Genomic DNA, 16,695 nt, shown 5'->3' on the forward strand with positions numbered 1-16,695 from the left:
ATTTTCACCAGCTCCCCTTACCCTTCAAAATCGGACGCAGTAATGCTAATTGTGATATTATGAAATTGATAATATGAAATAAATTATTCTATTCTATTCTTCTTTTGAGGTATTTTTTTAACCAAATGAAATTGTTTTTGGTCTTCATTCACTTTAAGACTGATATTTATAACTAACCATGAAATTCAACTTTCGTCGGCAAACGTAAAATTCGACTATCACAAATATTTTTCGTACCTTAGGCGAAGTTCATTTTGTAAATACGGATAAACTTGCCATTTTTGCTTGGTCTAAATCAGTGTGTTTTTTAACTCTCAGGCTAGGAGCCTATGCACACGGCGTTTTTCCATCTCTCAATAATAAAATCGGCTCAATCATAAAACTAAATAAAATCGGCTTGATTTGATATGCAAATAAGTTACCAAAAATTATAGAAAATTATATAATTCCTCGGTAACACAAAAAACAATGATAATAATAAAAAAGAAAAAATTCAAGTTAAAACAGATATGTTATAAAAAATATGCAAAAGTTTATTGGGTACGTCTGAATCTCATTTTGAGTCGCGTTAACACGCGTTATCTGCGCATCGTCTAAGCGAAAAAATGCGCCGTGATAGGCTCTGAAACTACAGAGACGTAGAAAATTTATTGTCGTACATTACACTGCATCATTTTATTTTGTACATCCTCTTATGCAATTGGGAGTAACTTTTGTTCAGAAATCCTGTTCTGAATGATAATACAATAAATAAAAAATCTACCACATCCAATATTTGAATACAATTTTCGTTGAGTACAGCGATTACAGCTAGTCTGAAGACGTCTGAGTGTTTAATGTCACACAAGAAATTTAATTGCATTAAATTTAACTTTATAAATAAAATTAAGACATACTATGGCTGTCGACCATGTCGTAAGAGGCAACGATGGTGACGGCACGAATGGCCTGTTAGATCATAGGTTAAGGACGCAGCCGGAGATAGTGTCCCAAATTGGTAATAGATGTCTAATACGCCGCCCGCGACAATGGTTTGCGTCTGTATTTTTCAATAGTTTTTTTTTCAATAACCGTAGTAAGGGGGAGGAATGACGATGGTCAAATCAGTCCAGCACTTTAGGAGCTACGATGTCACATACACAGACAGAGGCTTAAAACTTATAAACTCTCGTATTTTTGCGTCGAGGATTAAATAATCTCAGTACAGAATACTAAAAAACCGAAGTGAAAAGTCATTCATCCCCTAGTTTGCCACCCTTAAGGGGTGAAATATTTTCTTCAAATTTTAAATGGGACCACTCCTGAGGTACCCTCATTCCTCCAAAAAAAGAAACGTCAAAATCGGTTCACAAATGCCGTGTGAGTTATCGCGTAACACACAAAAAAAAATAGTCGAATGGAGAACCTCCTTTTTTAAGTCGGTTAAAAATAGGCTTGTATTTACAACATTAGATAGTACATATAACATGTATTATTAACCTGTATTGAAAAGGTCAAACTGTGTGAATGTCTCCACAACGACATTGTTTGCGTTCGTGTAACTAATGGTAATGAACTCAATATCAAAGGCGTAGAGTATGAATTTCCACAAATGATTAGGTAAACGAGGGAAGCACGAATTCGCCATGATACTGTTTCAGCGCTTTCACTTTTCGTGTTACGTCGATTATAATACGTTCAAGTGTTATGAAATATTGGTGTACACAAGATATTGTAAAGGGGACTCTAAATGTTAGAGATATTTTTGCTCATAAGAAGTAAGCTAAACCGGTTAACGAAAATATTTAATTTTGAAGCATCCATTTCATTATTAAACAGGTCGATGTGTGTAAGGTAGGAAGCCGAATATAGAGTAAATTGAAAATGAAAAACAGCCTTCACGCAAAATCTCCTTTCACGGAAAATAAAAATAACCTCAGTACAGAAAACTAAAAAAGCCGACCTCAAAAGTACGTGGAATTATCTCTATTTGTTAAGTTTTATTGAAATATCCCCTAGTTCGCCACTATACGGGACTTGACACTGGAGATAATAAAAATCGGGTCTCACTACTCAAAGTATATTGAGAGAAAAACGCATTGAATTGGAGAAATAGCAAAATTAACCATTAAAATAATTGCTCCTAAATTAAAGTTAGGCGCTTTTGATAAAAATGAATCTTCATTCGTGAACAGGTAAAAAAGCCACCCTTAGAGGGGGATGATTTTCTTCAAAATGAAATGGGGCCACTATGAAAGTACCCCCTTTCCAACAAAAAAAAAATCATGAAAATCGGTTCACAAATACCGGAGTTATCGCGTAACATACATACAAAAAAATATAAAAAAAATAACATACAGTCGAATTGAGAACCTCCTCCTTTTTTGAAGTCGGTTAAAAATACATCCTTAGCGTGTTTGCGCACTGCACCCGATTCGTATTCATTCCGTATCCGAGACTATACAAATCTAGAAAACTCGGACCCGCTGCGAATGTCGCTTGTGCACTAAGTCCTATTCGAATCCGAGACAATACGAATATCGCTTGTACACCCAGATATAAAATGACACTTCAGACATCTGTGACATTTCGAACCGTCATTTCTCGGATTCGAAACTGATACGAATAGAACGTAGGGCGCAAACGCTCTTAGGCTCAATTTACATTGCGGCAGAAAGGTTGTAAACAATTTTTTTGTAACCATAGCATAATAAAGTGTATAACTAGATACGAGACAGTAGCACTACCATGAGTTGCACGTAACGCGCTCATTAGTGAGCACGTTTACGCACGTGAAATATTTTGTATGGGAACTTGAACAACTCCGCCTAGTGGTCACAACACGAACTAAATTTGGCACCATGCGTCCCTTGTTTTCGATAGGTAAAAAACTTATTAACATTCGATGTTGAGTTACGTTTTGCAAGTTTACTACCATGTTCCGAACCGCTGTAATGTAAAATTAAGTTCTAGCTTTCCTTTTTCTCCAAGGAAGCTGTTTTGTTGGAGTTGCCTTTGCTATGATGGTGAGTCTCTCAACGTTCAACTGTCTATAATTTCATGCCAAACATTTTCCTTCCGAACAATAACGTTGAAGAAACACTAGTTTCTTTTTTCATATTTTTTTATAATGACCCATAACAATAAATTCAAAAAGTTCGTCTATTTATATCGCGGTCCGTAAGGGACGCGGCCCGAAACGACAAAAGAATCATGAATGAATTTTTCTTTAACTCAAATCTTTAGTCCTTCATGTGCTAGTTACAATTAACGGGCACATGAAGAACTATACTACACCTTAAACGTTCACACAACATGTTATAATATTACCAGTATAAATAGGTCTTGTCAAACCTAATATTACTATAACAGCTGTGCCTCAGCTTACACTAGATTACAAACGATATCGGCCGTACGCAATGACGCCTGTGTCAATTAAGTATTAACTTGATGTGAAAACCATAAACAATGTCATTGGGTATCTACCTGGATGACTCATACGAGAGTATATCCTTCATACTATCAACGATACAATAAATGTTTTCCATAGACACGTTTCTTCAAGGCCGTAAATGCTGTTACAAGATCTTGTTGAATATACCAAGATTCCCATACACGAATTACTATTCAAGTAACTTGTGAGTTATTTACGTAGTATACATACTAGGTTAAGTAAGTTCATATTATCTTTTGTACACTGAATGCGTTTTGTTTGTTTATAAAGGAATGAAAGCCATTGTGTATAAAGAAAGAGGTCGACGAATCCATTTAATTGTCAACTTCCGTTATTTTCGTTCGGTTTCGTGCCAACTTTTGGACACATGTGACTCATTCGCTAGCCGTCAGATCTCGGGGTCGGCTTTATACGTGGCGTCATCAACAAATTACGAGGAACAGACAAATGCAACGCACTTGAATTTTTTGATTACATTTTAACTAGTTTTCTTTTCGAGTGATTGCCTCTAAGCTATTTGGAACTCAGATTAAATAATAAAGGTCAACTACCTTTGTGTTTCGTGGTGACGTCTGTTACGAAAATAACTATGTTATACCGGGATATATTAAACGGCTTCCTTTTAAGCATAACGTAATATTACCTATAAATCCCAATACTGGGCACGGGTCTCCTCTATGGAGGGAGTCCAGCATGCTGAATGCGCACATCACGATGTTTTCGTATATCAAGTGTGAAGACATTCGTAATTAGTCTTTTTCGTGCGAGTTTTTCGTTTTTCCATTAGTGTTTTGGAGGCCTGTATGTAATGCTCCAAACGCGTATTTCATTTAGGGAAGTACAGTCACTCCACCTATTTCTGCCGCTAAGCAGTAATGTGAGCATTACTGCGTTCCGGTTTGAAAGGGTAAGGGTGCTGGTGAAATTACAGGCACATGTGACTTGTCAGGGTGATGGGCGCAGAGGCAGTGCCCCTCAGACCTTTGCGATTTAAATCTCTGAGTGGCACTGCAACTATTATGGACAGGCGCGTAACTTACCATCAGGCGCACGACTTGTTCGTTCCGTGACCGTTGACTTTCTTATAAAAAAAAATGAAAGAAAAATCCTTGCTGGATTTCAGACCTACAAATAGTTAGAAATACTCGAGTTACACATTGCCGCGTGTTAAAAGAAACAACAAATGTCCCCCATCACGAGTTATCGTCAATCAAAACGCCGTGTGGGAATCACTTCCTATCTAAAAATATACACTCGATGGTGTTCCATAATCTACTCTGCCTTGTAGGCTTTACTGAAAATTTTGTTTGATATAAAACTAGAGTATATCTCAATATGAATAAGATATAAATGGAATCTTAGAGTCATTTTCATTCTAGGAATACGAACACTTGTTCATACAGAGGTGTAACAAAGGTGCGTCCGTATTTCAGTCTGTGAACGTACTTTTAGCCGACTGTATGATTGTGGATCGATGAGTGATCCAGACAGGACAAAATGTAACAACAGAGTTTATATATATAGCGATACCGCATTCATCCCCTAGTTTGCCACCCTTAGAGGTGGAATATTTTCTTAAATTTTAAATGGGACCACTACCGAGGTACTTTCCAAAACAAAAGGATCATCAAAATCGGTTCACAAATGCCGTTTATCGCGTAACATACAATTAAAAAAAATACAGTCGAATAGAGAACCTCCTCCTTATTTCGAAATCGTTTATTAAAATAGATTTGTTCCGAGAGCCGCAGTTCGTCACCTTATTACTAATAATATAGTAACTTACAACTTTAGTAAAAAAAAAAAGGAATTTTCAGTTCACGTAAAAAAATTCCATCACGTGTATTGCTGGGCTTGGGTCTTCTTTAATGAGAAAGCTTAGGCCATAGTCCACCATCCCGGTCCAATTTAAGTTGGCAATTTCACACGTTTCGTTCAAACAGTCGCGAACGGGTTGTTTTATCACCGTGTTTTCCATCACCATTAAGCTACTAAACATTCATTCATTCATGAAATTAATTCATAACTATGTACATGCCGCCACAGGGATTCGAATAGTGGACCTCTCAATTGAGAAGCACGTGTTCTCACAATTATTAAATGTTTGCCATTCTCTAACTACGAATAAAGTCACGTTATCAAAAATAAAACAAACCTAATTCGGTTTTATTTGCAACCCAATTTACTAATAGTGATGTGACCGTCTGAGTTTAAACGTGCATCATCTATCATAAATAAAATAAATAACGCACACTCATAGCCCCGTACTAGGGAAACCTCAAATCGCGGGTGCTATGGACACAATAGGTAGACAACCATACATCACTCCCTAACTCACGAGAGAAATAAATGTCGGCCCTGCAAATATTTCTGCCGGCCCGGGACCTCTGCGTGGCAGCCCAACATGGTAATCGTTCGGCCACGGAAGCAGTTTAATAGTCACGCAGTTGTGATTTTTTTGGAAATTGCTAATTTTTATATAATTCACAGTCTGTCCACCTGATGTTAAGCAGTGACAGATGCTTGTACATATTTGCTGTGTTGTTGGCTATAGGACATAAAATCTTTAGTCTCCTGTGCTTTTAATGCTGGCTCTCCCTAACACTCAATCAGGAATAAAGCATTGCCTGCTTTCCGGTATAAATAGGTAGGACAAATTGACAAGTAAAAAAAATTACAAATAATCCCTAGATAACATAATTGATTTATAAATTAAATGACATAAATTATATCAAATATACAGTTAAATGGTCAAACATGATAAGCAGTAATTAATTGATCAATACTGCATGAACGTATCCAAACACAAACACATGAGATAAAAAAACAATATATTATGTTAAAAACGTCTGGATGTTTTGGACGAATATTGTGATAAACAAGTCGCTGTTCTAGCATTGTTTATAATTATGATGGTTCTTTTACAGATGTTACTGCCGGGAATTTTGTCATGCGTCAATTGTATTACAAAGGGGGCGAGTCTTGTTGTTTTTAAACTTTAGGAAAAATATACAAGATGAGGTTTTCAATGTGAAAAATTTCTATTTCTCTAATTTGTAGATTCAGGCGTAGTCAGTGAAGCATACTATTAATATAATAAATAATATAAACGCAAGTACTGTCTCAACTAGTAGCAGTTTAGTAGCAGTAGAGCTCCTTGTGAAAAAGTTAGTCCAGGAAAGTACTGCCACCTTACTTATTTTTGCTGCCAAGCAGCAATATAAGTATTATTGCGTTTCGGTTTTAAGGGTATTTTTTACTGGTGAAATTACAGGCACATGGGACTTGTCAACTTACGAGACGGACGCAGTGGCAGTGGCCCTCAGATCTTCGTGATTTAAGGCTCAGAGAGGCTCTGCAGCTGTTATGAACAGGCGTGTTATTTACCACCAGACACACGCCTTGTTCGTCCCGTCACTTGGTGTCATAAAAAAACCACCGCCACCAAAAACATACCCGTTTTATTTGTTTTAATAACATTATGTGGAGAGAGGGTGGAAAAATTAACTGCATAAAACGTTATTCAACACAAGCGCAGATATTATTCACAATTTAACCTTCACTAGGATCTCGGAAAAGTAAAGTAACTTATTTCCATTTGTATACCTATTTATTTTCTACGTGTTTAATATTAATGCCCAGTATCAATACACCTGTATAGATAGATGGCAGCATGGCAGTCAATTTATTTGTACAGTACAATACAATACAAATATACTCTATTGAAGACAAAGATAATATTTAGAGATAAGTATTTGTACAAGACTCAAAAACATCATAGTAGAGTATAGAATGGCGTTTACTACACTGACTAGAGTCTAGCTTTGATATATAAAACAGATGGAGTTACTAGACTAGACGCGGCTAGACTACCAGTTATATAAAACTATAGTTTAGAAGAGGGTGATTTGCATTAATGTTTTATATATTACTTTTTACTTTGAATTACTTTTAAATTTAAAAGTAATTCTAATTTATGTTACATGCGATTTGCAAAATATTTTACAATTACAATATGGATTCGCGTATATTGGATTGTTTGAAAAAACAAAATACACTCTAATTTTTCCGAAAAAGTAGTTTAATTTCCAAGATGAAATTACAATCAGAATTATCTGATGTCTAACCTCATCTGATGTAAATTGAAGATAAGAAGAAGTAACAAGCTTGCCACCTGCGGTCACCTGAGGTCTATATACTTTCGCTTTGAAAAGCTCCATGTTATATTTATAGAAAAATAAATCCACAGACAAGGTACTCCGTTGCTTTAAGCGAACAACTCTTTTTAAATACTTTTTTGCATTAAGGAGATAAGAAAGCGGCAAAAAAAGAAGAAAGAAAGCACATAACCAATTTATAAATTAAGCACGTCGGTCAATGTCAATAGCGGTCATTCACCCGACAGCGACTGATCGCCGATCCCTATAAACTTGTCGCAATATTGACATTCCTTGAGGAACATAATAAAAGCTAATGACATAACTTAAAAAGAAAAACACGTTTCACTTCACGAAAGAACAATGACAAACTCTATATTTTCACATATTTTTCAAAACAGACGTTTTGAAAAATATGTGTGAAAATATAGAGTTTAAATTACTGAACGAATTTTGTTTTAGATCTACTATTCTGAGAAGTCTAGAATTAAAAATATGCCAGTATGAAGTTTTGGAGGCCATATTTTAAATAATTCAATAAAATATATTCGGTGTATTAATATATAAAAATAATCTGCAGAAGTGTTAGACAGAGTTACTAGAAGCTGAGTGGTGCCATAGATTTGTGACGTGACGAAAGTTCAGAGGAAAATATTTTTTATAAGGTATCGTCAAAAGGGATGAAGTTAAGCTATAATAAAAGAAAACTTAACATATGAAATAAAATAAAAATAACCTAAGAAAATTAAATATATAAAAAAAGTTACATATACCACGCCCCGGTTTCTCAGGCACAAATGATTTTTTTGTGAAACATGCCATCTATCCCTGATATTATGAACTTTTTTGTCAGTTTTGCCAATATCTCGCGTGGGATATTTGGAGGAGGTATTATCTACTTTATTCTTTTAATAATTAAGTACTTAATCGCTTATAGCAAATCCGTCCAATCAGTACATTCATTTGATATTACGTGAACTGACTTAACGTGAACCAATCTATATGTAGGTATTGAAAAATCTCTTTTTGGCGGTTAGATGTCGCTAAATGTTAAGAAACTGACCAGTCCAGTTACATACTAATTAGTCATTTTAAGCTTCATTTAAACTTAGACAGGTCTTTAGTATAATCTAAAGAATTTATTTTATTCAAACCTTAATTATAACGTTTGAAGATGCTAAAGAATTCTTTTAACTTAGCCATTGTTCTTTAGCCATAAACGTAAATTTAAATGTATGTTTTTTATAATCATAATTTATTATTATTATTTTCATTAAATAATTGTTTAATGAAAATAAACAATTTAATTACGTTACACTAATGTACCACTACTTCTTTAAGATTTAAAACTAAGTGCATAACAACAATAATTCAGTTTCCGTAATGTTATAAAAAATGTATAAATTTTAATTTAACTTCAATGAAAAAAACTCAAGTTCTCTAATAAAAACACAAATTTCAGCTTATCACCATTTTTTCACCTACTTTTTATCACATGAGAGGAATGCTTGTGCTCGGTACATTTTCGGAAATAATCACGTTTAAATATTGGTGTTGTTTTGTTAATTGCTTTTATTAATTTGCTTTGTTATATTTCGTTAGAAATAAGACCATTCCTTAAGATTCGACGACTATAATCGTATTCTGAAGGTGACAGTTCTGCTAATTCAAAGTTTACAACCCCTGAGGTCATCAGTACGTGAAAATGACTTCTACCACAATACGCTAACGTTAACACATTCGCACGTTACTGGGAACATTGGAGAGTATCGTTTTCACAAAAACGTACGCAGTGGTAGGTAGGAGTGAATGATCGCCACTGATATGCTAAATGGCACTTAGTATAGAACACTGAATTATGTGATTAATTTTGTTATTTACATATTTATTTTATTATTTACTTTATGCCATAATATAAATAGTTCTATTATAATGAAAAAAGGGATTACAATTAATCAATTGCTTATTATTGTTTGTGTTATTGAATGTATAGTTGTTGGCAAAATTTAAACGATTGAAAAAATATATTACCGCTTCTAGTTATATGTATGTATTAGATTCAAAAGAGCACATTTTTGTGATAAGTATTATGAATATATTAAGAAAACAACAGTACGTATTGTTAAAACAATTTTTTTATTCATATTTTTGTCCCTGATGATACAACATAGCATTGTTGTTTCAAGATAAGTACGAATGTTTTAAAAAATATGTATATTGAAATTTTCCTTTTGAAATGTATATTTATTTGCAGGCAAGGAAATAAACTGTTATTTCAACATTCATAAGCACGAGTAAAAAATTCTAAACAAGATAGTGGATATTTGCTTTCAAATTGAACCTTTAACACAAATACATACATAGGAAATGAAACTATTTTTCCGGATTTAAATCGCGTATATTTATTTTTTCAAACAAACCGACTGTTTAAAAAAACAAATATACGCGATTTAAATCCGGAAAAATAGTGTATTTCCTACACGGTAAAAACAGATAACTTAGAAAAAGACAAAATTCTTTTTATGAAGACAAATTTATTAAATCCAACAAAACGATCCTCTCCCTATAGACGCTAGAGAATAATTACTTGATAATAGTAAAAAAACGTCTCAAAAGTGTATTTTAGTAACAAGACAGAAATATTTAATCCAAGAGCAAATTAATTTACTTCAAGTCACAAAGCCATTTTACACTCAACAAAATATTTATTTGTTATTAAATTAATGTTTTTAAATTATATGTCAGATTTTGATTCGAAAAATAAAAAGGATGAAAAATTGAGAGGTACTTAATTATTTGACTGAAGATTTATGTTTTCTAATATCAAAAAGAGTAAAATTACAGGGTTATGGACACAACAGAAGATCTCGCTCGCGTAAAAGCACACAGTTCAGTGCCAAACCTTAAAGTAGCAGAAATAGGACGGAACCTTCTCAAATACTTGAGGACCATTCAGTGCCATATAAATGCTACAGCGGCAGAAAGCACTAACAATTCCAATTATATGAGATGACTTTATACTATTGAAGTTAACAAAACGATAGCGCGTTTAAGAGTACAACTAATGCCATCTAGCAGTGGAACTAATTGCATGTTTGTTAAAAGTTGTGCTTGTTACAAGTGTAGTTTGATTTCATGCTGTAACAAAATTTCTTAAATTATGACCATAAATAACACCCTAACAAACTAGAGATACTATGTATTGTTTCTTTGGATAAATGACTGTTTATGATTTTTATGATTACAAGCACAAGTAAAAGCAATCGTTACCGCGTGCGCCTTCGGCGACATGTCACGACAACATTAACTATGAAAACGGAACGAAATGTTGCTTTAAGAATATACTCTAGAATTTAGAATATTAATCTGAATAGAAAACTACTTCTTTTTTTGTTTAAGAATATATATTCTTAAAATACACCCAAGATATTTTGAATTCATTTAAGATTATTTAAATTTGATGTAAGAGGTAAAAATTTCTTGATATAAGTAATGTCCAATTAATTGATTTAGAAATGAAATAAAATCATGAAGTGAACGTATTCATCTCAAAGTTAGAATAAAGTTAAGAGTAAAATAGTATTAGAAAAAGATAAGCAGTATTTTTGTAATAACAATATTTTATTACTTTTAATAAATATTTTTTCAGAATTAGCAAATATTTTGAGAAATTGCTCTTTCTTATTAGTAGAAATCCTTTTTTCTCTGTATATTTCGCGATTGTTACACACAATCGCGAAAACCTAAGGACTCTACAAATACGTACATTTCACACTCTATTCCCGTCGCGGTAGTTAGAGATCGCAACCTTCCACTAGCTACAATACCCACACATCTTTCGTCTAATCAAATCTTTCGCCTGATCAATACGCATCAATATTTTCATACACGCTCATCAGTTAAAGACACTCTCAAGTTTTTTTTTACATTGGCGAACTGTCAGGTAATTTGGTCCACATGATAGAAAGTAGTAACCAACTCTTTAAATATAATTACGATATTCAGCAAGTATTCTGCCCTTGTTATCATAAGTAAACGAATCGACATTTTTAGCGAAATTGCGTTAATGACATATCAGGGAACAGAGAAATACTTAAGTTATTCATTTACTAAAGATATCTGAGATTACATTTGATAACATTAGATATAGGTATGTGCTTTACATTCATGACTCATACATTTTTATGCATACTTGTGTACTAGAGCAGTATTGTATTATGAATAATTCTTTAATGTCATAGGGTTCATTAACAGAAGTTCAGAGAGGACAGAATGCAAGCCACATTTATCTCAAGGGTAAATTTAAAAGGAATTGTCTAAATTTAACAGTTCTATGCTAAAATTATTAAAAATCTTCTGTTATTAAAAATTTTCTTACCAATAAAAAAATAAGGCACTAAACTTTTGTGTCTACAAGAACAAGTATCAGTGACAATAATAAAAATTATATGTGCATTTCTAGTAACATACTCACATCTATACAATGCAACTACATGATCAATATAACGAGTTTCACAAATACCACTCCCCTACTTCTGAGAAAATTGATTACTAATTAATTTTCGCAACTCGAATTCACAAACTGGAGGGTTTCACATTTGGTACAGAGGATTTAGCACGTGGTAGAAGAGAAAAATATTTGTGTAAACAGAGACACATTATATATTACATATTTGTGTTGTTAATTGTAAAAATTAAGTGTTTGTAATTAAATTTTGAAATAATGAGCTCTTAGCAAATTAATTAGTAATTTTAGTTCTCTGAGTCTCATTTGTAAATATAAATTATTTTGTATTATTTTTGTATTTTGAGTAAACTAGTAATGCCATCTATGGGATGTTAGTGTGATTATTGGAGTTCACTTTTTTCACTTATGAATATATAATGAATGTTATGACTAAATGTGATACTTGACAAATGTTATAAGCAAAACATATGTGTTTTAAAATATGGACTTACACCACTTTTATAATGATTGACATATTTATGTAAAGTATTTTTGGTGCAAATATTGTTTTATTAGGAAGAGTTGACAACTCTAACCCGTTTAGACTTAATACCAAATTTGTAAATTACATAGACTTTTTGTAATTAATAAATAACAAAATGTAGCACGTAACAACTTTTCTGCAACACAAATCAAAGTTCTTGGTTGGAGTTCTAAACAGTGCCACAGCTATTAGATATTACTAGACTAAGACTAGTCTTACCTTCAACTCCAGCTTTTCCTTTCAAAGCAATGACTTTGCTAGCCGGGTTCATGATGGCGGAATCAGCACTGATCGGCCGACGGATGGGGTTTGTTGGGTCACCCAAGTCTATGATCACAACCTCAGCTGTTTCCCCAACTTTTTCTCGGACACAGATGAACTTGTCCGACTCCATCGTCAGGGTGTTGAACGAGATGGAGGCAGGGTTGATGCCAATGTTTGTGAGCTGCAAATTTTTAAAATTTTTGTGAATGTGCATGAGACATGCAATATAGATAGACACATTATTAACAAATGTGTGTATTATTGTCAGACATATAGTTGCTTATCTTCAGATGATATTGTACTAAAGTGTGCATCTTATATACACTAAGAAAAAAAAGCAGCCTACTGTCCTGGTGGTATAACTACAGTGGCACTGTCAGTTTCTGTCTAATCAATTTAGTTGGGTTTCATGTCTATACAAAATTATTGAATTTAATTCTGTTTGTACATTCTCTGATAGTTTAAGAAATTGTATTTATCCATGGAAAAATGTGTTTTGCTTAACTTTCCAATGCTAGGGTAATAAACTTTGTTTCAAATACAATGATGTCATTTGGGTAATCGTGAATTAGATTTCCTATTTTCATATAAGATTCTAAGCGGATATAAACAAAGTTACTACATTCGCCTATATATATAGAAATTTATGAATGTTACCACCTCCTTCAGGGTTGGTCATTCTGTTAAGTTTTTATCAATTTCAGCTATTCTAGCCTTTAAATTGTAGTAATTCGCCGGCACACAGTTCCAATAACCTGAATTCCAATGCGAAATGCCGTCAAAACATATGATCCAGGAATATGGAACAAATCAATACCGGTCGTACGTAGGCGAATTGGGGGAGTCTCTCGCCACCTACGTTGCGCAATGCCACAAACCGACACCCCCTCCACTTCTATACGCCAGGAAAATTTCAAAAGTACCCAAATAACATCCTGAGATCATCAACTGATAACCAACTTCCTCTTACAACGCGATATCGGCAAAACCAACAAAATAGAATGGGCGTACACTCACCTGTAAATGCTCTTGAAAACGTATTGGTAAAACTTGCGCCATGGCTGCGGATCCACTTGCACTAACTAAACCGAACCGGATAAAAAGCGACCCTCAGAAATCGCGGAGTCTGAAACAATGCAAATTCAATTCACTGCTGTCTCATCGGAAAACACTTTTGACAATCAACATGGCGTTCATTCACGGTCCGAAGAAATTGACAACGACCGGAACATTGTATGATTATTTTACTTTTATACACAACTATTTATTGAATTTACTCACTAAATCGGTTTAGATTCTACATGAAGGAAAAAATGTGGGTTTATAATTTTTCTACGTTGGACAAAATTACAAACTATCCTCCGCCCTCTGCTGCCACATACACAAATGAGTGAAATGGCAGATGATTGATGAAAAGAGAAAGATGGAAATGTTACCGCAATAAAAAATCAATAAAATTTCTCAAATGACAATACAAATCGTCGTCTGTCATTAATAGTGTTGGGCTTTTTCCATACTCTAAGGTGTCGGGTCATGGAAAAATTTCACGTTTGAAAAATATGATATTTTTCAAAAAAATAAACCTTTTTCCAGATATTTTTATTAAATTTTTATTAAATTTTTATTAAAAATTGAAGTTATTGAACGGAAAACGATGGAGACAAGCCAATAAGAGTTGGTGGTGTGGTTGTTGGAGAGTATTTTGATGTTGTGAAATCATTTTAAATCTAATTTCGCTTTATGTAGTTTTTAGATAAACAAGTTTATTTTATAGTTCACGCTAAATAAAACTCCAATATATATTTCTAAACTCAGAACATAATATTGTACTTCAACGTTATAACTATATATTATTCTAATTTTTCGAAATTTCTACCGGAAAAATTTCCACCATTTCAAATTTTTCGGAAAATTACCCAACAGTAGTCACTAATGAAAATGTAGTGTTGGTTCATGGAAAAATTTCCATTTAGAAAAATATATTTTTCAGAAAAAGAAATAATTTTCCCAATATTTCCTCAAGACTATAAAATCTCACTTTCTGTTGGCCACAGAACACTATACTGGCTCCTAATTATAGGTTGCATGTATTACTCTACTCTTTGGGTTGGACGCAAACAGGGTCGTATTCCAGAACTCTACTCAATGCTCAAGTCAGTACTTGAATATGATTTTAAGCAATGGAAATGCGATTCCTATGGCAAGGATTTGAGTATGATTTCTAGTGCTTTAAATCGTACTCAAGCCCTGACTTGAGCATTGAGGGTCGTATTCCAGAACTCTACTCTACTACTATATCTGCACTATATGGGTCGTATTCTAGAACTCTACTCAATGCTCAAGTCAGGATTGCACTGGAAACACAAGCACTGGAATACGACCCTAATGGCAGGGACTTGAGTATGATTTCGAATGCTTTAAGCCATACTCAAATCCTGACGACCTTTAGAGATATAGAGTAATAATTATATATCCTCAAAAATGACTCAAAAAGTGCCATTGAAATTCGGAAAGTGAAATTCACCCATTAATTGTCATATAATTTTTGTCTAGGTATTGTTTAGAGGATGGAAAAATTCCATAGTCTAAGAGGTATTCCTATTTACTCTTAATCGCAATTCCCTGATCCTTTCTACCACATTATTTTTCCTTGCCATTGTTTTCCGTGAATAAGTCTCCCCGTTTTGCAGTGGCACAAACAAAAAACAAAACAAAAAAAGAACTTCCAATCGGGCCATAGACCTTTATTTTTTAATTCTGAACGTAATAATGGCTGTCAGAGAACCCTATGAAAATTGTATGTTTTTGTATTGAAGATTGGTGCATGATTTGCAATATTTGTAGTCTTTTTAAGTGCTGAAACATAATAACTCATCAAGATGGTAAGTTTAACTATCGATCCTCTTTATGAGATATTGTATGTATTTTCATTATGCACTGATTCTCACGATTTTTTAGTTTCAGTTGGGCTTCAATTTATTTCACGAGATCAGTAGGCCTTTTAACATGACCTACAGATGTTTCTCTGTGTCTATGCTGCCAGGGAACGAGCGCCAGGATGTAGAAAGGGGAGGCAAAAGTAAGACACTTGTAAATTATAAAAGGCAGCCAAAAAAGTATCACAAATATCTAAAATTGAATGTTGTAGTAATTTCGTCATTGTTTTTGTATTTTATGTTAACGCCATAATAAAACTGGATAATCGACTTAAAGCTACTTGTATCTATGTGTGAATATATATGTGTGTGTTCTCAAAAGTTCATTTTTTCTCAAAAGACATTTACTTAATAGACATGAGTCGTCATGCAAGCTGCATAGAACCTTTGATTAAGTAATCTAACAAAATAATCAAAATTTGCAGGCACATACTAATTTGAATTTTCATAAAATTATTAATACAATACAAAGATTCAACAACAAGGTCATAGAAAAATTCGTGACATCCGCTGCTTCTGGGGATTGCAGGAATTTTTTCTAAGTGTTCAAGTTTTGTATTAATAATTATTTCCTAAAAGTGTAAACCTTTCCCCTAAAATCTTAAAAAAAAGTATAGTTTTCTAATATTCCTGGTTTATTTTCTTCAATAATTCCAGTAATAATGCCACCTTCAGCTTTAGAGCAGTTGACAAGACTGAATATAGAGTATCCAATGATATTCAAACTTACAAACAAGAAGACCAGGAGAATCACCCATTGTGGTGTATTAGAATTCGTTGCTGATGAAGGAAAAGTGTATCTACCTCACTGGGTATGAATTTACTTATAACATATATACTAATCTGAAAACTTCAAAGAATAAACATAGCTACAGAACCATGATCCTCAAAGTGGTCTATGTTGACCCCCCCAG

The 16,695-nt window shown here is 33.5% G+C and overlaps 2 protein-coding genes across 3 annotated transcripts in view; one reads left to right on the forward strand and one right to left on the reverse strand.

Annotated features, from left to right (window-relative positions):
• LOC113240631 (clathrin heavy chain) overlaps window positions 1-14,210 on the reverse strand; it is a 53,462-nt gene extending 39,252 nt beyond the window's left edge. Inside the window, exons 1-3 of the mRNA XM_026477971.1 lie at window positions 14,127-14,210; window positions 13,863-13,971; window positions 12,801-13,026 (exon numbers count right to left, since the gene is read on the reverse strand). Coding sequence (XP_026333756.1) covers window positions 12,801-13,026; window positions 13,863-13,904 — 268 coding nt within the window. The 5' untranslated portion in view covers window positions 13,905-13,971; window positions 14,127-14,210. The remainder of the gene's footprint in view (window positions 1-12,800; window positions 13,027-13,862; window positions 13,972-14,126) is intronic.
• A 1,388-nt stretch (window positions 14,211-15,598) lies between these two features.
• Window positions 15,599-16,695, forward strand: part of LOC113240638 (ubiquitin fusion degradation protein 1 homolog) — a 5,517-nt gene continuing 4,420 nt past the window's right edge. The window contains exons 1-3 of one of the 2 annotated variants that reach the window (XM_026477988.1): window positions 15,599-15,727; window positions 15,804-15,924; window positions 16,439-16,593. In XM_026477988.1, coding sequence (XP_026333773.1) covers window positions 15,725-15,727; window positions 15,804-15,924; window positions 16,439-16,593 — 279 coding nt within the window. In that variant the 5' untranslated portion in view covers window positions 15,599-15,724. The remainder of the gene's footprint in view (window positions 15,728-15,803; window positions 15,925-16,438; window positions 16,594-16,695) is intronic. The other variant, XM_026477989.1, reaches the window with a different exon arrangement.

This window comes from Hyposmocoma kahamanoa, unplaced genomic scaffold (assembly GCF_003589595.1).
Source record: "Hyposmocoma kahamanoa isolate Upper Pololo Valley unplaced genomic scaffold, ASM358959v1 160, whole genome shotgun sequence".
Classification (NCBI taxonomy): Eukaryota; Metazoa; Arthropoda; class Insecta; order Lepidoptera; family Cosmopterigidae; genus Hyposmocoma; species Hyposmocoma kahamanoa.